The following is a 22616-nucleotide window of genomic DNA, read 5'->3' as shown; positions in this document are numbered from 1 at the left end:
ATAATCACCTCGCAGCAGTCGTCACCCATGAGGACCCATCTGTTCCCACAGCATCTTTACAAATGAATGTACCCCTGGCTACTTGATAAGACTGGTGGTGTTTCATATAATATTGTATACACTTCTTTCAGAGTGTTTGTTACCAGAGTTAACCACTTGCATTTTCCACACGTTTTTTAAGAGCACAATGAGCAAATCATGGTACTCAATTGAAATCACATTTTATTCAAAAACAATTGACATGTACTATACAACACAAGCTCCCAGACGGTGAATCAGCAGCCTCCCCAGGTCAGTCGTGACACATGGTCCGTCTTCTGCTTGGTGGATTTGATGAATCCCAGGAACTCCAGCTCAGATACCGCCTGGATAAAACGAGCACTTGTAGGAGTTGAGGAACAACTGTGAAAAAGCATATTTTAATAATTTATCGAAACATGCATACACATATTTCTATTCCTTTCTCGAGCAGAGGGGCTGTCAACAGTTTAATACAATTTGTGAAAACATGTTACTATTGATGTTCACGGATAGATTTCACTTGGTTTCCAAAACAAATCATTGGGTAGCTGCAGGAACAGAGTTGGAGAGCCCATGGCATAGAGAATATCACCTGTCGCACAGCAAGAGGCTGGCTGATGCTCAAACAGTGGTTAATGCATGGAGTGAAATAAGGGTTCTTATAGGCCCAGACATTTCTACATGCAACTTGCCACTAAAAAAAAGTATCCCAGGTGCTACTATATTCATTTCTCAGCTGCTACTAAAATAATCTGCCCCTTTTTTCAATTTTCACCTAAAATGAAATACCCAAATCTAATTGCCTGCTAGGCCCAAGGATATGCATATTCAAAATACCATTTGAAATTAAAGAAAGTTTGTGGAAATGTGAAAGGAATGTAGGAAACTAACACAGATCCGGTAAAAGATAATACCAAGAAAAAAATATATGTTTTTGTACCTTTGAAATGCAAGAGAAAAGGCCGTAATGTAATATTCCAGCCCATGTGCAATTTAGATTCTGGCCACTAGATGACAGCAGTGTATGAGCAAAAAATTTGACTGATCCAATGAACCATTGCATTTATGTTAAGAATTTTATATCAAAACTGCCCAAACGTGTAATTGTTTTATTAATAACTTTTCAAATTCAAAACTGTGCACTCAATAGATTGGCATCATTTCACTGTAATAGCTACTGTAAATTGGACAGTGCAGTTAGATTAACAAGAATTTAAGCTTTCTGCCAATATAAGATGTCTATGTTCTGGGAAATGTTCTTGTTACTTACAACCTCATGCTAATCACATTAGCTCAACCGTCCTGTGAATTAAGCACATTGCTCCACTGTAAAACCAGAGTAGCATACACGGCATGATTGAAAAAGGAACCGGGAAGGCACAGCCTCCATTCACTATTCAAGTGCATATGGACGACATGTGTTTTTTCTCCCTGCCACTGTTCCTGCCAATTTCATAACGGGACATTCTAAATAAATGTATGTCTCTACTAATATAAGATTAAATTGAGAATAGTCTGATGTTAATGTTTTGTACAGTGCATTTTAACACATCTTCCTAATATTAAGTTGCATAGCAGTTAAATTTAAAGTGCTCATGATAGGATACTTGTCTATTCAGAGTATTTTACATTAGCCATTTAGCAGATGCTCTTATCCAATTAGGGTTAATTGCCTTGCTCAAGGGAAAAATCCCCCCCAAAAAAATCTGCCGCCCCCATGCAGTGCTTGTTTATTAAACATCTTACCATATATTCAAAAGTAGTCACCATGAAGCATTTTAAGACATCCAACAATTAAAGGATACTGTTTGAGTTCATCCACTTTGCCAAAGTCCGCCGAGTCAGGATCCTTACCCTCTGCAGCCGAGACCACAGTAGCATAAGCCTGCAGATACATGAAAATTAACACACTCGTTTCTCATTCAATATACCAGCATCAAGGCATATGTTTCTACAGAGGTATAAACCCAAAGAGACACAGTTGAAGTCGGAAGTTTACATACACTTAGGGTCGAGTCATTAAAACTAGTTTTTCAATCGCTCCACAAATTTCTTGTAAACAAACTATAGTTTTGGCAAGTCGGTTAGGACATCTACTTTGTGCATGACAAGTACATTTTCCAACAACTGTTTACAGACAGATTATTTCACTGTATCACAATTCCAGTGGGTCAGAAATGTACATACACTAAGTTGACTGTGCCTTTAAACAGCTTGGAAAATCCCAGAAAATGTCATGGCTTTAGAAGCTTCTGATAGGCTAATTGACATCATTTGAGTCAATTGGAGGTGTACCTGTGGATGTATTTCAAGGCCTACCATCAAACTCAGTGCCTCTTTGCTTGGCATCATGTGAAAATCAAAAGAAAAATCAGCCAAGAACTCAGAAAGAAATTGTAGACCTTCACAAGTCTGGTTCATCCTTGTGAGCAATTTCCAAACACCTGAAGGTACCACGTTCATCTGTACAAACAATAGTACACAAGAATAAACACCAAGGGACCACGCAGCCGTCATACCGCTCAGGAAGGAGACACGTTCTGTCTCCTAGAGATGCAAAAAGTGCAAATCAATCCCAGAACCGCAGCAAAGGACCTTGTGAAGATGCTGGAGAAAACAGGTACAAAAGTATCTATATCCAAATTAAAACGAGTCCTATATCGATATAACCCGAAAGGCCACTCAGGAAGAAGCCACTGCTCCAAAACCTCCATTAAAAAGCCAGACTACGGTTTGCAACTGCACATGGGGACAAAGATTGTACTTTTTGACGAAATGTCCTGTGGTCTGATGAAACAAAAAAAGAATTGTTTGGCCATAATGACCATTGTTATATTTGAAGTAAAAAGGAAGAGGCTTGCAAGCCGAAGAACACCATCCCAACCATGACGCACAGGGGAGGCAGCATCATGTTTTGGGGGTGCTTTGCTGCAGGAGGGACTGGTGCACTTCACAAAATAGATGGCATCAGGAAAATGTGGATATATTGAAGCAACATCAAGACATCAGTCAAGAAGTTAAAGCTTGGTCGCAAATGGGTCTTCCAAATGGACAACGACCCCAAGCATACTTCCAAAGTTGTGGCAAAATGGCTTAAGGACAACAAAGTCAAGGTATTGGAGTGGCCATCACAAAGCCCTGACCTCAATCCTATAGAACATTTGTGGGCAGAACTGAAAAAGCGTGTGCGAGCAAGGAGGCCAACAAACCTGACAGTTACACCAGGAGGAATGGGCCAATATTCACCCAACTTATTGTGGGAAGCTTGTGGAAGGCTACCCAAAACATTTGACCCAAGTTTAAACAATTTAAAAAGGCAATGCTACCAAATACTAATTGAGTGTACGTAAACTGACCCACTGGGAATGTGATGAAAGAAAAGCTGAAATAAATCAGGGCATGGACTCTACAAGGTGTCGAAAGCATTCCACAGGGACGCTGGCCCATGTTGACTCCAGTGCTTCCCACAGTTGTGTCAAGTTGACTGGATGTCCTTTGGGTGGTGGACCATTCTTGATACACACAAGAAACTGTTGAGCATGAAAAACCCAGCAGGCGGACCTTACCCTGTTCAAAGACAAATCTTTTGTCTTGCCCATTTACCCTCAATGGCACACATGCACAATCCATGTCACAAGGCTTAAAAAAATATGATTTAACCTGTCTTTTCCCCTTCATCTACACTGATTGAAGAGGATTTAATAAGTGACATCAATACAGGATCATAGCTTTCACCTGGTCAGTCTCATGGAAGGGGCAGGTGTGTTCGTAATGTTTTGTACACGCAGTGAATATGATACCAATAGTATTTCACTTAATTCTTTATTAAACCAACCTCCAGCCAGTCATACAGGTTGATGATTCTCCCACACTCCAGATGCAGCTTGTACACAATGCAGATGTCAGGAGCAGCATTGGAGACTGTCCCGTCCTCGGCCCGCAGATCTTCATTCTGAAGCACAGATTAGCATCGGTATGAGCTACTGTTTAACACTAGAAACTTTGGCTGAGTTGTCTAAAGACAGGGAATGCGGTCAGTCTCTTTCGTCGGCACTGATCTGAAACAATTGTGAACGGGGTAAAAAAAGGCCATCAAATTTTCCAGATTGGTGCAGATTAGGATACAAAGAACAGCGTTCACTAGACACTTGAGACAGCCTCTCAGTGGTAGCCATTTACTTTCAGGTAGTGGTAGGGGTTGCTGAGCGCGGTCTGGATGGAGGTGCGTGGCGTGGCGTTGAGGTGGCGTCTCAGGACAGCAGAGGAGCTGTAGTAGCATACCTCGTACAGTGGTTGGGATTCGGGTGGGGCCAGGTGGGACCTGAAAACACACAAAGGTGAGCAGCACCATCAAATACTGTGTCATCCATTTACACCGAGCTCATCTAAAAGAATGAACGTAATCTATCCTGTCAATTGATTGGGTTGTATCATTACTGTATACTACTTCACCTCACAAGGCTGTCAATGAACTCCAGGGCTTGGTCTCGGAGTATCTCGAACTGACTCATTTTCTTGGTTCTTCGAGATTTCTTCATCTCCAATAGAGTCTAAACAGAGAGGACAGTAAATGCTGAGGCCCTTCATATCACAAGCACTACATACAATATTTTTTTTAGAGAGAGGCGTAGATCCATTATACATCAGAAGTGTATGAAACCGTTTGAGCAAAATAACTATCCGTTATAGCAGAAAGTTGTTACCTTTTGCAGTTGGAACAAGTCTGTTTTCTTCTGGAGGCCTTTCCCTGGAGAAGTGAGGTCCTCCCCTGCTGCATTCTCAACAAGATCTGATTGGGCAGAAGCAAGAGAAGCACATTTCAATGGGTCAGAAAAGCATTTGGTTGAAATGGTAAACTGTTACAGCCATCATCACTACTTACCGCCTGGCTGGTCAAATGTGGAGAGTAAATTGTCCAGTTGAAGCAGTGCATCCCTCATTTTCGTTGTCTTGCCAGATTTCAGGATCTCTGCACACTTTTTCAGCGTTGAGGTGAGCTCGTCTTTAGCCATCATCCTGGAGTGAAAAGTTGTGTTGACAAAAGGAGAGCAAACAAACTTACTCTTCTACCTGCTAAGATAAAGTTATGACAGCTTGAATATAAAACTGTTTTGCTAAGCAATGTTTTTGTCATTAATAAATGTATAATCTCCTTTATCACCTCAGAAGCTGCATGGCACACGCATACTCATCAGTCTCCCACACATTCTTCTCCAGACAGGATATGTGCAGCTCTCTTATCTAAAAATAGAGGCATATGTGGAACAGGTGAGACAGTCCGTGCCATGCTCTACAATTCCCTTCCTAATGTATGTATTATTTCAATGGCAATCTTGACAAAATGTTCCAACCTGTTTTCCCAGAGGGTATTTGGGCAGAGAAGCCGTCAGAATGTGGAGACACCTCAGAGTGGGGTAGTAGTTCTTGTGGTATTTGCAAAGATCTTTCAGTAGTTTCTGACACACTTCCTAAAATAATGGGAAGGACACGCAATCACTCAAGCTCATAATTCATGTCAATATACTGTTCAGAACCTCTCGACAGCACTCAATATTTACCTTCACATGGTCATCACTAGTCAACAGCTCCACTTGCTCCTGGGGACCCTGTTCCTCTACGTACCTGGGTGAAAGGGGAGGTAAACACCGAACATAACAAGTTTTTAAACAGACAAATCACACAACATTCTGATAACGTTCTCCACCATCCTATGGGTAGAAGAGTGTGAGTGACAGTCACCTCATGAAGGAGGGCAGCTGTTGGAGCCGCTCTACATCCCTGTGGCTGAGCTCAGTGGCGTGGACCAGGGCCGCCTCCTTCTTACAGCACAGCACGCTCAGAGGCTGGCTGTGGAAGTGCTCCAGCAGAGCCAACTGAGGGGGGCCCATCAAGATCAACACACAAATTCACAGGAATACACAGTCCAACAGAATACATCCAGCAAGCGTATCTCAAAGTTAGTCTTTGAAAGCAGGTACAGAGCACAACCAACATTGTGGGTTAAACATCAGTTAAAGGAGAATGCCCTTTCAACACATTTGACAGTCACCCCAACAATCAGAGGGCAGTCCTCACCTGCAGGCCTTTGATGAAGTTGCGTACAGAGAAGTCGTGGTAGAGGAAGATGCTGACCAGCACTTGCAGCACCTTGCCATTGGGCTTGAAAGGAAACTGGGAAGTTAGGATCACCTGGAGAAAGAGAGGGAAAACAATACTCAAACTAAAGTCTGAATCCTAACTTGAAATAAACATGAGTAACTCAAGACATGTCATCATCAATGGGGGTCTTGAGTGAAAATGTCTGTTGACATTTGCAAACTGCAACTCGAGAACCGTGTTTGGTTTTAGGAAAAGGGCACAGACAAGCATGCTCACTATGTGTCCAATACAACTACATTCACAAAGTGAATGGATGGATTCATGATGGCTACAGACTAGTTTTTAAGTACCTACCTTGTCTATGACAGAAGCCAGGTGCTGGGTGCAGGACAGTGACTGGAAGAGCTCGATGCCCAGCAGAGAGGACACCGAGTGGGGCAGCATGTGTTGAATGGTGCTGGGAGACGTGGCAATGCCAAGAACAAACATCAGTGGAAGCTGTTCAACGTACCGACTGTTGAAGAGAACGGGGAGATGATGCAGCATGGGATGCATAAACACTTTTCACGTGAGGTGCCATCACACAGCTACGATGATTATGTATATATTCAATCAATATTATTATTATTAATTGTTTTTTAATTTAACTAGGCAAGTCAGTTAAGAACAAATTCTTGTTTACAATGACAGCCTACCAAGGGGAACAGTGGATCAACTGCCTTTTTCAGGGTCAGAAAGACAGATTTTGACCTTGTCAGCTTGGGGATTCAGCAACCTTTCAGTTACTGGCCCAACGCTCTAACTACTAAGCTACCTGCCACCCCTAACAGAGGTGGAGGTTAGAACTCCTACCTGCAGATGAGGATAAAATCTTGCAGCACTTTAGGGTTGAAAGCCTCTAGGTCTTTGAAGATCACTACAATAGGAGGATGCTGTTGCATGTCTTTGCCAACGGAAGTACGCTTTTTTCTTGCGGTGCCGGAGGCATCTTTCTGAGAGGAGCAAATTATTTACACAGGATGCATGATTTGTAATGACAAAAGCTCGTAACTTTGATGCAGAAATTGTAAGGTCAACATCTATACATTTGACAGTTGTACATAAAAGCATCATAATAGTCCTTACTTCTTTGCAGTAGCTACATACCTTTGTCACAGTCTTGTACCAGTTACAGAGTGTGATGAGGGAGCAGTGCACCCTCTTCTGGTTTACATTGGTACTGCGCTGCTCAGGCTCTTCCTCATTATCCACAGACACACTAGTACCCATCAGTCTCTCTAGAATCCTCTGCAGCATGTGATTCAGGGCTGAGGACAGAACAAATTAAAATATTATTATTTGAGTTAGGTATCCACGTGTCATAATACAAAAAGGCTAATAGCAATAGGGACATTTCTCGACTACCACACACACAGGACTGACCTGTACACTCTGTGGCTTGTACAGAGACCACAAAGGGAGTCACCGACTGCTGCAACTGGTCAGAGAGGCACTGGAAGGTCATATCATGATCTGGTACATTCACTCCTACACAGGTAGAGTTATTTAGTTAAGGCCTTCATTGTAAATAACAGTTTGTTCTTAACAGACTTGCCTCATTAAGTAAGAGAACGTTACAAATATGCCTTACATACTTTCTTTCCTCCAGCCAAAACGCTCTATACTAGTGCAATCTCTGTCTGTACTGTGGCATTTATCATGGGCCCAGGTCATACCAAAATATTTCTGCATGTGCATTGTCTTTTGAGCCACATACCAAGCACTAGGGCTGCTGTCGGAATCTCGTGGGCTCTCATACGCGACGCCCAGTCATCCGTGCCACGCTGAAAAGTGGAGACACTCTTTCTGATAAACGCCAAGAGGCTGTCTAAGATTTTCCTGTTCAGCTCATCCTGCAGAAGCTGTAGAAAGCAAACAATGTAAACTGTCATGTCTGACAAAAGCTCGTAACTTTGATCTGGGGTGTATTCGGTGAAGTGAAATGTTCACAACGTTTCAGAGAGAAATGTTGCAAGTAAAGCTAGCACAATCCCTATTCTGCATGACAGACAGAATTATATTACACCGATATGGTGGTCTGTCTGAACATTCCGTAGCATCCTGGCATGAGCACAATGATGGCAATGCCCAAATTTGGGAGAATGATGAACAAGGTGCAGATGGACACTCACCTCGGTGTCTGCCTTCATTTTCTCCCATAATGTCTGACAGTTTCTGAAACGTAGTTTGCTGTTCTCCGTGTCCTCACAGCCATGAGTGAAATAATCCTCTGGAGAACACACGATACTGATAGTCAATGCTACCCGATACTTTATTTCTTGAAACTGAATATTCAAAGTATAGATCTGATTAAATATGACCAGCGACCCAGCTAGTTATCTATAAGATCACTCACCCACTGTTGGAGTCTTCCTTCTCTTTTTGGCACTGGGCTTGAACACAAAGCACCCCTAAACGGGGAATATACAGATTATGATGACGCAATCACTGGAAAATGTAAATGAACATGCCAGCAAATACTTAAATTATGTTATTTGCTATTAGGGATCCTTGGATCGCCCCTCCAACTGACTTCCATCGTGGTAAAATTACAAATGCAGCACTCACTCCAAATACGCGAAGGAAATCGCATTTCAACAATTTACAGTCGTTAGCCTACCTTTGACACCGATGAAGTCATTTCCAGTAGAACTGTGACAATCCCATATATACTTTCTTCATTAAAATATATTTCTTCTTTTACCAAACGATTGACAGAAACAAACAAAAACTTTGTTAGCCGGATGTAACCATTCCACACTTCCTCTATTTTCCCGCCGTTGTGACGTCTATGAATTTGTGTATAGACCGTGAGTTCATTCAATTATAATTTTATTCTTGGCTGAGTGTTTCAAGATTCATGTGAACGGACATCGGTAAAACAAGCCAACAAACAAGGGTGAACTGTCTAAGAGTTATTTTGTTTTAAAAACCAAACAAATGAACTGCGTAAATTGTGAGCAACATATCCCAACCGGCCGGCAGATGGCGCTGTTATTCATTTTACATCGTTTGCCATTGATGACAAGACGTAAAATGAATAATAACGCCATCTGCCGGCCGGTTGGGATATGTTGCTCGCAATTTTCCAACAGTGAGTTGCAATATATTGCGGAACTTGAACCGGTTGCAAGGAGACCGATAGGGGGAGAGGATCGCCCAATTTGGCCCACAACTTATAACAATAACACGCTGAAAACCATGTAGAGGCTGCTAGTTTATGAGACAAGAGGGGATAGTAAAATAACAAAATTACACCAAAATGCGTCAGGGTTCAAACTAATACAGGTGTGACTGAATAAATACATCCATGACAAATTAAACGTCAGCTCTTATGGATTCAGTAAGGGTTATGGCTGTCTTGAACTTGATGCTTCTTAAAACCAGCTGCTACATTTGACACCAAATAGGCTCTCCACAGAGTTGCTTTATAATAATGACTGAATGTAAATAAATAACTTGCAAAACAAAGTTCTGTACATCAACTTTTATAAAAGCAAACAGTTACATTTTATTGAACACTTTGTGGAAGACATGTAAATATTACAGATAGTGTTTAAAAATAAAATAAATACAAACAAAAAATAAAATCCCATAGGGATATATAAAAACTTTTGTTTTTCCTTAAAATTATCAATTTAGCAAAAAACAATTTTAGTACTAGAAGCCTAATAAATACAAACATGTTCTAAAGTCTATGTTCCCTACAGATTACCTGGTTCTTATATGAGTAACATACATTATCCAAACTTAAAATCAACAATAACATGTCATAAGTAGAAAATACTCCATCTTCAATTGTCTAATGGTCAAAACTGTTTACCATTGGATATCTGATACAATATTAACAGATCTGTTTGCAGCATGTTACTTTTCTAATCCTGAGTTAGTCGAAAATAAAAGCATCAGGCTGTGAGCAATCCATCAACTATAAAGCCACTTTTGTATTATAACCATGGGTCGCATATCTTGAAGTTGCTTTAGCAAAAGATCAGCACCATCGGAAAAGGTTTTGTCCATTACAATCTTCACATTGTTCACGGATTGAAGATTTTGAGGATTTCTGAAGTCTACAAGGTTTTGACAGGCTCCAATAATTTCATCAGGTGTTGCGGACATAATATTAGCGGTCTTCTGCTTAAGGGTACGCTGCCGTTTTAATGGCAACTCACTCCTTGAACCTCCACTAATTTTTCTTTTGGGAGTGTGGGTCGATGGTGAAGTATCCAGGAACTTCGGGAAACTGTCCAGTGCAACACCACCCTTGCTTTCTTCCTCTTGAGAAGCAGTGGAGCCCTGGTCCGAAGCCTCTGTCAACTGGTGAACTTTATCTGCCGGCCGATTTCTCAGAGTCAACCTTCTGTCCGGACAAGCTAATGCTCTCCGCTCTGATTTTCGGGGGCAACCCCTCTTTTTGACCTCTGAAGTAAAATACTGGGATTCAGAAATCTCATCAGTTGAAAGTTTAGCCTCTGCTTGAATATCACCATCCAACACTTCTTGCCTCTGACAGTTGGTCTCTGAAGTCTCAGGCTCATCCTCGTCAGGGTCCGTCTCCTCAGAGGAGTCTGTTGACATACCCTCGGATTTGTTTGCATCTTTGACTCTTGAGCGTGGGTACTTTTTACAGAACATAAACTGGCTTCTCTGATCCTCTATATATTTCTCGGTGAGGCCATGTGTGGTGTAATGTTTGAATATATTCCGTTCAGTCCGTTCAACTGTGTCGCAGCCTTTTATCATGCATGGATATTGCAAAGATAATTGTTGGGTGCAGATGGCAGATGCCTCATCCATAGATTTCAGAGAGGGTTTTCCAAAGTTAGTCCAGTGGTCGAGCGATCCGTCATCTTGCTTAGTGTTTTTCTTGTTCAATTTGACTGCGTTTTCAATGTTCTCTTTGCCATTGTTGGGCTTGACGCATGTTGTTCTCTGTTGCTGTGTTCTGGGAATATAAATTAAATCATGCTTTTTCATCTCATGACGAAGAAGGTTTGACTTTGTAGTGTAGACCCGGTCACAGCCATCATACCCACACTTAAAAGTCTGATCTACACTACCTCTCTCAGAGATGTTTATTTCCTTGTGAAAGTTTTTGATGTGGTCAATGTATTTCTCCACAGAGGTGAAGGAGAGTGTACATTCTGACCGGTCACACTGGAATGTCCCTATATTGAGGCTTGACATCATAGCAGTGGTTTTATCTCGAGTGAATTTATGAAGCAATAGGTAATGCTGCACCAAGGTTGTAATCCCTGGAAATATCCTTGAACAGTCTTTCACTTGACATCGGATTTCATTATTCTCAACTTCAGCAGCTTGTTCACCAGTGACAGCCTTTACAGTATCAAGGTCTCCTGAAGACAGGGGAAGGGATGACTGATGCATAGCCCTAGAGTGAAGGATCAGATTTTGCTGGATGGTAAAGGCTGCAGCGCATCCTTCATGAACACAACGGTAGGGCCTATATGGGCTAAAAGAATTGTCAGCGTCACACAGTTGAAGCCCCAACCTTTTCTGAACCTTTTCTTTCCTTTGGAAATGAACCTCATCTTTGGATATTGTGTTTTTTGAACAACTTGCTTTTTCTGGTGAGGGTTTCACAGCCTGGCTGGATGCCACCTCTGTTGCATGGCTAAAAGATCTAGCATCGGAACGTGCAGCTGGCCTCTCCGCAGTGTCACCTTGACCTAATTTTTGCTTCAACACTGGAGTGTGGTTAATTTGTGAGGCTGTCATTAATGTCTCATTCTTGGTATATCTGGTCTTTGATGGTGATTCTAATTCGTAAAATGACTTGTCCAAGTCATCCAAGGTATCTTGTGGTGATTGCACTCTCTCAACTGTTAATTGATGCAAGGAATCCTCTTGAACTGCATCTCCAGCTGTAATGATCTCAGAGGATTGTGCATGACCGTCTTGATTTGTGCTTTGAATTGAACAGCCAGTGTCAATATCAAGTGGCTCTTGTTTGATGAAAGTTGACACAACTGAAGATCCAGTTCCATGACTACTCTCTACCTCTGTTTCAATATTGGGGTTGCTTGACCTTTTTTTGCGATTTCCGACCTTCAACTTGTTCATCTCTGCCTGCGTCAGGTGGTGGACTTTTTCATAGTGAATTCTTAGGCCTGTGGTTCTGGTAAATGTTTTGGGGCAAATGTAACAAGGATATGGCGAGAATTTGACTGGGGTTTTCTTGAGTTCCTCAATCATCTCAATGGTGTAATCATGAACTCTACCAAGGTGTCTGAATAATGCCTCTTTTGTCATGAACCCATATTCACAATAATCCATTTCACACTTGAACGGCTTGGGGCCATTGTCACGATTCTGGTCTTCCTTCTTGACAATCGTTTTTGTTGTCGTGTTTTGAACATGATCTTTTTGCATGACATTATAGCTTGAGATTGCATTGCTTTGGCTGCCACTGTACTTTGAGGAACAAGTTTCCTGCAAACTTTTCTCATGTGCAGCTTCAACTAAATCCAACATTTGTAGGGCATTTTGAATTTCTATAACCTTGTCATCTTGACATGCTGCAAAGGAAGTTGCACTTGACCTTTTTTCAGCAAGACTGCCTTTTGACTCCCCATCCTGCTGACTGCCAGCATAATTCTTTGACTCTTTCAATTCTATCCACACTGTTTTATTTGGGCTGAGTTTGGATTGTCTACCGGCCGAAACTGAAGGAAAAGTGTTTGATTGAGAATCCAGTGGTTTTTGGGTTTCCTTTTGTGACAAATTAGAAGGATTTGGCGTGGCGGGATTACCAACACCTTCCTGTGGGAATTCACCATTTAGTATGTTGTATATTGATCCAGTTTCAGGAACGTTTGGGTCATTGAGAAAGTCGAGAAATGACATAGGCAAATCAGCCGTTAAGTCCATTTCAACTAATGGCTTGCACTGGGAGCGTTTTGAAAGATGACCTCCGAGAGACTTTGTGCTTGAGAATTCTCTAAAGCATCTTCGGCAGATGACTTTGCCATCCTTTATGATAGCAGGCCATTTCGTTCTCTTGCTGAGTCTGCAGCGTTTTACTTTCTGTGTCTCATGATCAGCAATCTTCTCATCTGCAGGGATAGCTTCAGATTCTGCACGAGTGTCCTCATTGTACGATACATCTTTTTGGATAGAAGCATGCGGACTAAGAAGCATTTCATCTACAGAGCTGCTCATCTGATTCTCATAATTGGGTGATGTAAGATGAGTTACGTCCTCCATGTTGGTCATCTCCACTGTGTTTCTTGGTGCTACTTGGCCATCATGGCTCACTGCATTGCTTGGAATGTCTATTGATGCCCTTGAATTAAGGACATATTCATTTGGGACATATGAAGCATGGGAACCTCCAGCTGACAAATTGTTACTTTCTTGGCCAGACATACTGGAATAGTTTTTTCCCATTAGGGAAACATCAACATTATCCCCAGAATTAGTTATCCCATAGTGTTGTCCTCCATTATCCAGCATAAGAGAGCTTGACACATATTCCGACATCTGATTCATCAGACTTGACTCTGATTTAATGGGTTGGATGGCACTATCATGCATATTTGCTGGTGTATGTTCTCTGCCCCTTTCTAACAGTTGATACGGTTCTGATTGCCAAGGAGTTATGCTCTTATTGGGGTATTCATTCAGATGGAAGACCTCTGCATAGCAATCGTTCAATGTAGATGTCCATGAGTCACCCATCTCGGACTGCATTAGACCAGTCTGGTTTGGGGGGGTTTCCCAAACGGGCGAATTGCAGGTAAATTTGAACATGCCACCGGATATTCAAACTGCTGTAATCCACTATTGCTGCATAGTGGTGCTTGATGAAGTAATGTTTTGTTCTCTGGGTCCTGTGAAGTCTTGTTCACTGATGGAACCTTTCTCGAAGTTATTTTGACAACTTTCTTGTACTTCTTTGCCAGTTTCCAGTCTTCAAAAATGTCTGGATGGTTTTTCTTTACATGTCGGGAGAGACTTTTGGAGGTACTGTATTTGCGGTCACATGCTTCAAGTGGACAACTATACTCATCCTCATCTCTACCAGTTATTGCAGGAGTGTTTTGATATGGATGTAGAATAAATGGGGGTTCACTCTTAATTTCTCGTGGAGGAAAGGCCTGTGGCAACACTTTCTGAACAGCTTCAGTTGGTCTGTTATTCTGCTCCTCTTTTGGGCACCCTTTCAAAGGATTTGTTCCACAGTGATATTGGGGATCCACATGATTTGCTATCATTTCTTGGCGTGGGACGACAGGAGATAGTTTTGCATTCTCCAATCCCAGTTTTGCATTCTCCAATCCCAGTTTAGTTTTGATCAGTGGAACATAACACTTCCGAAACTCCTTTCTGGGATTGACAACAGAACTGCTCAACATACTCTCGACTGAATGTTTTATTTTCATTGGGCATTTTGGGTTCTCAGGAACTGTTGACGAACCTGATTTAACCACTTCTTCCGTCACATAATCCTGTGCTGTCTTCTGATCTAGATTGACAGAGGCAGAGCAAGTTTCCTCTTGCCTAGCGGAGCACTGGGTGGAAGGTTCTATTTCAGGTATAGGATTGTTCTCACTTGCGACGGGCATTTCATTAGTGTCATGGTTCTGCTGATGCAAATTTAGCTGGGACTGTGAATAGAAAATATTCCCACAATTAGCTATTTTGCAAGTGAATGTAAGGTAATGTTGTGCCTCATGATCATACAACAGGTAGGCCTCGTTGAAAATCCTTCCACAATTAGGAAACATACACTGTGACTTAAAGTCAGTGTGTTGTTTTTTGTGCATGAGAAGTTCCGAATTGCAGTGAAAGCTGGCTGTGCAATTCAGCTGTATGCAATAGTATGGCTTAGCGCCACAGTGCATTTGCAAATGATCATTGAGATGTCTGGAATTCACAAACTGCCGACGGCAATACTGACACACAACCTTCTGTCGTTGTATCTCCAGAAAACGTGTTGCTTCCTCGTCATTTTTGTGGGCTTTTACATGCGTTACAAGACTCCGAAAAAACTTGAATACCTTCTGACAGTATGTAACAGGGCAGACACAATCCTCAGTAAATTCTGCTTCATATCTAGTTGGTACAGGCTTTTGAGGACTGACCTTAGTTTGTACAGACTTTGGAGGACTGACTTTGACCGTTTCAGCACTGTTGCAATTTCCATCCATAGAATGAGCATCATTTGGACTGACAATGGTCTCTGCCTCAAGCTTCACCACAGCTCCGTCTTTAAAATTATTACAATGACTACTGGTAGATTGCGTTGGCTTGGGCAATTTCCTTGTTGCTTTCATAGCAGCAAGTCGCTCTTTGCAAGACTGCTTCACGTGGGATGCTACATGTGGCTCAAGAATCTCCTTAGTGTCAAAGCTGTCAGCACAAATTGGACAGGTGTAGACCCCATCTTTAAAATGCTTCTGTGCATGGCGGACTATCCTGTGGCCAAGGAACTCTTTATCACATAGAACACAATACTGCATATAGGCTCGCCAATTCCTAAACCTTGCAGATACAAACCCTTTCTCCCTTAATTTCTTAGCTTCCCTATTTTTCTCTTTTTCATCTGCAATTTCATTCAATTCATTTGTAGTATTCAAAATAAAGTCCTCAAGGTCTTTGAATTCTGGACCTTTTTCTGCTGCATCATCCTCAAGTCCCTCATCTGCGTCATTGAGAGTGTCGATAGATGACACAATGGATCCCTCCTCACCCATCAATGCCAAACAATTGCGCTTCAAGGTTCTCCAGTCCCAGAACTCTGGATCAAAAGGCCACTGTGTCTTCAAGGCCAACAGTAACTCACAGCGTAGTGAGTTGGGTACTGGAAGATTCTCGTCCTCAAGCTTTTCATCAGGTTCATTATAGAGTGCTTCAACAGCATAATATGAGTCCACAGTTGGCTGAAAGAGGAACTCTGTTAGTTGGCATGCCCGTTTCACCTCAAAATCAGTGGGCAAAAGGCAGGAAATAGTTTTGCAGATGGTGGTCCTGCTGTCCGTGTTGTCACTGGATGCCATTTGTAGAGCTTGAATGCACATTTCAATGCACACCGGCAGTCCCACTTCTCCAACCTGAGAAAAAATAAAGCCAAAGTCAGTCATGAGAATATACATCGTTAAATGGTATATCCAAGCAGTAACCTATACAATTTTACACATTCAAGAATTTCACCTCCGATTGGATAACCTTGATGAGGAAGAGGATATGACAGACGCTCCTGGAGAGCAGAACCAACTTTCTGCATTGACCAAGAAATGCATCAGCTGAAGACTCTGACCGCATTAAAAGCTTGCTCCAGAATAGTGTGAGCTCCCTGTAAAAAGAAAAGTGAACACACCTGAAGGACTGTCACACATTAAGGGCTTTACAAGAGATAAGTTTGTCGTCGACATACGACATCCATTAGGAGGTTGGCTCACTTATTTTTGTCTCCTTTACATACTAAATGTATCATTACTTTTCTAACTCTGTAATAGGATCATAATGATCCATACTTAGTATTTATGTACCTTTCATATAATTTCAAGAAAAACATTTAGAGAAAAGTATATTGTACCTGTTACACCCCACGGGAAAAAAATAACTAAATAAATACAAATTACGTCACATCCACATTAAACAAAGCAAGTGGAAAATGGAAATTAGAGGGCAATACTCACCAGGCACAATACACATCTCCCTGGAGAAGCTGCCGCTCAAGGAATGCAGAGCACAAACAAAGGGCTCCTTTTTCATCCCCATCCGACTCCAGGTTACAAATCATCTCCAATCCATCCTTACAGTCTACCTGCATGATCTGACCCAGAGATAACATGTCATAATTATGGTATTCTACAGTCACCCACAGTTGATGATTTTCCATCAGGGTTATTTTCATTCATCATTATCCAACTGGAGTTTGTCATTTCATTCCTTCATCAAAACTCCATCAGTTTGGCTCAGTTGGTAGAGCATGGGGCTCGCAACACCAGGGCTGTGGGTTCGATTCCCACTGGGGACCAGCGCGAAAATGTATGCACTCACTACTGTAAGTCACTCTGGATAAGAGAGTCTGCTAAATGACTCAAAAAAAAAAAAAGACAAGCCCTTGTTCAACCCCCTTTTTTGAATGCACTAGTCTGTTAAACGGCTTGATGTAAAAAATGCTATCCACTCACCTCTTGCATGAGTTGTTCTTGTGTTTTTGTCATACACAGGCAAACAAGGTACGTCTGCTTGAAGTTCCCCTTTCCTTCATACTCTGGATACTCTGAGCACATCTTCGCTAAGACAGCTGCTTTCTCTGCTCGATTCTGTTTGATAAGGTGCTTTATTCGCATACTAAGGAGTGTGGGACCTTCCATTTGCAGGAACTCATGAACTGGGGAGTAGAAAAAGGGAACACGATTACAAATAACACTACTGAGCAGTCACCACAACATTTAAAAATCAGTCATCTCATGTGTTCAAAGTTCTTGCAACAAAAAACTACACAGGTAGGCTAAAACTAACCTCTGTCAATTTCAGGCATCTCATTAGACAGAATGCTGCACAGAGTGGTGTTGGTCCACACGCCAGGCTCCTGTGCCATAGCTGATAGCATGTGAAGCTGTGTGTTCCCATGTTTTTGCAGAAGGCTGTGTGCCGACTGTAAAGGAGAGCATATAACTTAATACTTTAGAACTATGCAAAACAAAAAAACGAAACTTTTCAAAACGTAGGCCTAGATTAACTAATTATGTCAAACAGGGTGATATGTGCATGTTTCAATGCATGCACATATCATATATTTTTTTACTTTGATTGGGTCACCTAGTCATTTTTCAAAAGATAATTGGCATAATAGGCTCATTACAAACATTGCTGTTCTAAGAGCAAAAGAAAAATAGAGCAGCAGTGGAGACTAACCTTGACACAGGACTGGAACTCCTCCCATAAGGCACCAGGGACACTCTCAGGCAATGAGAGCAGGAGCTCCACACAGCTCCTGCAAGTAAAACAGGGTCATTCAATGAGTTTGTTTTGGCTCATGCTAATGATGCTACAGTTGTGTGCAGATTACTAAAATTGAAGCACTACGCCCTTCTGCCGCAGCTCATTTATGCGAAGCCTAATTTATTTATCTTGTCAAATTAGTGGGGCAATGCACAGTTGTATTGGTCACTAGCGCTAATTAAACTGGAATGCTCACTGTCATTTAATAACATAGGCCTACTACCATCTGAAAAACTGCACAGCTGGTTCCATGAAAATCTGTAAATCAGATTTTGACGTTTTATCTTTGAGTACTCACAGTCCTAGGTTTTCAAGTACGAGCGGCACATTTTCACATTCGGAGGAGAGACAGGTGATGGCCTTTGCATAACTGAGTATGGCCACTGTGTACACCTCCAGTAAAGGCAGTGGCTCCTCCTCAGCCTTCCATCGACCTGCATGTTCCACAAGGATCTGCAAACAAAAGCATGGCAAGCTGATTAGTGCCTGCTATTAAATTAATGCATTTCTTCAACTAGCTAACTACTTAACAATTACCATACAAATAGTGTAATTGCACAATTGCATTAATTATTAGTCCTTCTAGGTAAAATACGCTACATTCCATTAAAATATAAAATTGAGAACAGCTAATAATACGATTCCTAGTGCAGTCTCCTGGTAGGAATATTTATGTCAATCACCAATGTAATGAAGACTGTTGGACTGCTAACAACCTCTTTATATCTGTGATTTAAACATTTTTCATTGTGTAAAGTACGTAAGTAAAAAACACTTTAAAGTACTACTTAAGTTATTTTTGGGGATATCTGTAGTTTGACTACTTTTACTACATTCATTAAGAAAATATTGTACTTTTTACTCCATACATTTTGCTTGACACCCAAAAGTACTCCTAAAATTTTGAATGCTTAACAGGACAGGAAAATGGTCCAATTCACGCACTTAGCAACAGAACATCCCTGGTCATCCCTAGTGCCTCTGATCTGGCGGACTAACTAAACACTCATGCTTTGTTTGTAAATTATGTCTGAATGTTGACGTGTGCCCCTGGCTATCCATACATTTTTTTTTAAATAAAAAAGAGAAAATGGTGCAGTCTGGGTTGCTTAATAGAAGGAATATGAACTTATTATAATTTTACTTTTGATACTTAAGTATATTTAAAACCAAATACTTTTACTCAAGTAACATTTTACTGGGTGACCTTTACTTGAGTCATTTTCTATTAAAGGTTTCTTTACATTTACTCAAGTATGATAATTGGGTACTTTTCCACCACTGCTAGATGAGCAGTATACGGGATGCTGCTTTAAATTCTATAAGTCGGGCTGCTGAATCAAGGCTATAGTGAGGGCCAATTGGAAGCCATGCAGTAGCCTATAATAGGCTAAACCACACTGAGTAGTGAGTAGGCTAACCATGTAGGATGCAGGCCTAATATTCACAGTTGAGTGAAGCTTGAATACTACAAGTACTGACAATATTTTCCTTGTCCGTCATCCCTTCTCCCATTCAAGGGGAAGCCTAATCTCTGCGCAAATGAGTGTGGCTCTTCTATAGTTAGACTTTGAAAAGGTGGCGATATGTGAACGCTTCCATACAGTTGTTACAAGGTAGATAGTGTAAAGCATAGCAGAGAATTTGACCAACCTTTGTGCAGAAAAAAATACTTTCTAACTTCCTGACTTGGAAGACAACACGTCTGCTAAACGTCCATGTCTAGTCGCAGTGGGTTAATTTGAATTTAGAAGAGGCTCCGTTATTAAATTCAATGAATTTTTTGCTCCATGAAGTAATCCAACAATGTGTACGCCGCCATATTGTCTATTTAAAATCTTCTCATTGATCGAGAGAGACAAATGTAATCATGACATGAAGCACTTCGGGGTGGACACCCACCTGTCTCAATCAATGTGAGAAGATTTGAAATAGACACGATGGCGGCGTACACATTGCTGTTGGATTACTTCATGCAGCAAAAAAATTAAATCGATTTAATTTAATAATTTTCTCAATTTAAAACAAAACCCCTGCAACTAAATATATAACTTTAGAATATGTATAGTCTTCCATGTCGGGAATTGAGAAAGTATCACCAAGGTTGGTCCAAAATTCTCTGTACTATGCTTTACATCAGGGTTTCACCAACTCGGTCCTGCACGTTTTAGTTTTCACCCTAGCACTATGCAACTGATTCAAATAATCAAAGCTTGACAATGAGTTGGTTATTTGAATCAGCTGTGTAGTGATAGGGTAAAAAACGTGCACCCAGGTGAGAACCCTGGACCGAGTTTGGGAAACCCTGCTTATTAACATTTACATTACATTACATTTAAGTCATTTAGCAGAATGCAGAATTAACACTACCTATAAGTTGTATGGAAGCATTCACATATAACCACCCTTTCAAATTGTAGCTAGGCCATCAATGTGTGGCTATTGCTAAATGTAGGCTAAATGTAACATGGTATTTCAATGCATTGCACAACACACGTAAAAAAAAATACAAAAAATAAAAACACTTGATAACACAATCTTTAAGTGACTAAGTATTTTTTCTGCAACTGTCTAAATACCATTTCTTAGTAAGAAAACATATGGTACAAGGCTATCTTATGTGTATATTGTTACTAATCTGTGTCAGATGATTAATCACCATTGCAGTTTTATCTCCAAATTTGACCTGATAGTTTGAGATTGTGCTTCATGCATCATCACTAACATAATCATCCCCAGCTTCCAATTGGCTCATTCATCCCCCCGTAACTATTCCCCATGTCGTTGCTGTAAATAAGAACGAGTTCTCAGTCAACTTACCTGGTAAAATAAATCAATAAATTCATCACTTCGCACTGGAGGGGTTTCAAACAAGGCCCAGCAGGTTTGTCATACAATACACAGAACCGAATAAACCTACCAACTGACGAGTTAATATTGTTTTTCTAACAATTAAAACCTTACACACGTAGTTAACCTATGAGTTGCATGAAAATAAATACTACCTAGGTATTTGGTAGGCCAGGCCTATACATTAGACTTTTACAGGCACACTCAATATTGATCCACTAACACAATGGACGAATGGAAAAACGTTAATTTGCCTTAATTTCTATTTTAAATATGCACATTTACATGGATGAAATTCGTTTCGTGTCGTGCAAACCTAAAACACCGGTGCATTTGAATGCAAATCCGCACAAAAACCAAGCTAGCTCTTCTCAGCATGAAGGAGCCTGATCAACCAGCTAACTAGCCAAAATTCATCTAGCAGCTAGCTAACGTCAACTAGCAGGGGAAAATGAGTGATGATAAGATATCATGCCAAAGTAATAGATTAAACTACATATCGGAAAAAACTAATGTATATATTTTACTAACTACAATAATCAAACGGTAAAACAGGGAGTAATGGTGTGTGTTTATATATCTGTTCTGATGTGGCTAGCGCGAGCTAGCCAGCTAGCTACATTGTTGTAGCTAACGTACACGCGCATCATCAGCCAGGAAGCTGGATGGAAGGCTGCAAACTAGCTAGGATGGGTAGTTGGAAAAACATGCGGACCTGGCAGAATTCCTGGCAGAAACGCAAAGAGGCGTCCGACGGCGATTCCGGGCTTTCTTTAAGTGTTGTAGTCAATTCCTGGAACCGTTCTCGGAGCCGCTCGATAGCTTTTCTTGTGGCATATTCCTTCTCTGTCTCTCCCTCCGCCATCTTCACAACACAATCACGACCGCGTACGCACAGATGTTACGCTGCCAGAATCGCACACGCACACGCAAAGGGGGGGAAGGGAGAGGCGAGGGTCTGCCTAAAAACACGCCACTTCGAAGTGACTTTTCGCCAACCCTAAGAGATGGATCGAAATTTACCGAATGGTTACCGTTAGGAAAATGGGGGAGGGTCATGCTTTTTCCTTTTCAGTCAAGGGGAGGGTTTAGTGTTATTATTTTTTAAATCTAGTCCAAGGGAGGGTCATGTAATTTGTAATTGATGAAATGTCGATTTTTCTCAGCGTTTACAATGAGCTGCTTTTAGGCTTTCTATGGATGTGTGCCTGGTGCTGCCCCTCTGATTCTGTACTGGGCCGCAATATCAATTGCGCCTATAGGCTATTGATTGGTGTGGTCTCAATCAAGTGATTCATAGCCTAAAGCTACGAAGTGCATGCTTGGAGAAGCACAGTGCAAAGTTATATTTCCAAGATAGAGGCTGGTAAATGCATTACACACTGCAATGGATGTTCCAACCCTGAGCCCCTGCCTGCTCTGCTCTTGCTGATCAATAACGTTGTCGTATTCTGCCTAACCATTGACTGTAGTCTATGGTGGCAGTTCAAATGCTTCTTCAGAATTGTTTGTTGTTGATTAGGCCTAATCCCTAAAATAGCCTATATTCTGTTCAATTTGAGAAGGAGAGCATGAAGCTATTTTTTATTTAACCCTTATTTTACCAGGTAAATTGACTGAGAACACAT

The 22616-nt window shown here is 41.2% G+C and overlaps 2 protein-coding genes and 1 non-coding gene across 3 annotated transcripts; 1 reads left to right on the top strand and 2 right to left on the bottom strand.

Moving 5' to 3' along the window:
• Positions 1-204: 204 nt before the first annotated feature.
• On the bottom strand, positions 205-8932 carry orc3 (origin recognition complex, subunit 3). Its single transcript, XM_029688452.2, has 20 exons — positions 8780-8932; positions 8516-8570; positions 8292-8389; positions 7877-8021; positions 7543-7647; positions 7267-7427; positions 6973-7112; positions 6475-6634; positions 6097-6210; positions 5761-5894; positions 5580-5643; positions 5373-5489; positions 5183-5262; positions 4904-5037; positions 4725-4810; positions 4474-4571; positions 4201-4342; positions 3857-3973; positions 1827-1906; positions 205-381 (listed from the first exon to the last, which is right to left on the bottom strand). Exons 1-20 carry the CDS (start codon positions 8798-8800, stop codon positions 276-278), a joined length of 2157 nt encoding a protein of 718 aa, XP_029544312.1. The 5' UTR covers positions 8801-8932; the 3' UTR covers positions 205-275.
• Positions 8933-13771: 4839 nt separating this feature from the next.
• Positions 13772-22008, bottom strand: LOC115146405 (zinc finger protein 292-like). Its single transcript, XM_029688451.2, has 8 exons — positions 21704-22008; positions 18437-18591; positions 18052-18130; positions 17656-17791; positions 17322-17524; positions 16824-16960; positions 16336-16477; positions 13772-16235 (listed from the first exon to the last, which is right to left on the bottom strand). Exons 1-8 carry the CDS (start codon positions 21851-21853, stop codon positions 13872-13874), a joined length of 3366 nt encoding a protein of 1121 aa, XP_029544311.2. The 5' UTR covers positions 21854-22008; the 3' UTR covers positions 13772-13871.
• On the top strand, positions 17096-17165 carry trnaa-cgc (transfer RNA alanine (anticodon CGC)). The gene has a single exon. It is a non-coding gene; the product is annotated as a tRNA-Ala (tRNA).
• Positions 22009-22616: the final 608 nt, after the last annotated feature.

Source organism: Oncorhynchus nerka, linkage group LG18, assembly GCF_034236695.1.
Source record: "Oncorhynchus nerka isolate Pitt River linkage group LG18, Oner_Uvic_2.0, whole genome shotgun sequence".
In the NCBI taxonomy this organism is placed as follows: Eukaryota; Metazoa; Chordata; class Actinopteri; order Salmoniformes; family Salmonidae; genus Oncorhynchus; species Oncorhynchus nerka.
Note: the sequence above shows the minus strand (reverse complement) of the source record. Positions and strands in the feature narration are given on the sequence as shown.

Bases quoted from the DNA above. Each gene is read 5' to 3' on its own strand.
- orc3 (XM_029688452.2), bottom strand. From the start codon at position 8,800: ATGACTTCATCGGTGTCAAAG. The intron at 6,635-6,972 runs GTAGGAGTTCTA...TCTCTTCAACAG, and splicing joins GATTTTATCCTCATCTGCAG to TCGGTACGTTGAACAGCTTC. The intron at 4,343-4,473 runs GTGAAGTAGTAT...GTGTGTTTTCAG, and splicing joins TTCATTGACAGCCTTGTGAG to GTCCCACCTGGCCCCACCCG.
- LOC115146405 (XM_029688451.2), bottom strand. From the start codon at position 21,853: ATGGCGGAGGGAGAGACAGAGAAGGAATATGCCACAAGAAAAGCTATC. The intron at 18,592-21,703 runs GTCCGCATGTTT...TTTTGTTTGCAG, and splicing joins TCTGCCAGGAATTCTGCCAG to ATCCTTGTGGAACATGCAGG. The intron at 16,961-17,321 runs GTGAGTGGATAG...TCTCTGGGTCAG, and splicing joins AAGAACAACTCATGCAAGAG to ATCATGCAGGTAGACTGTAA.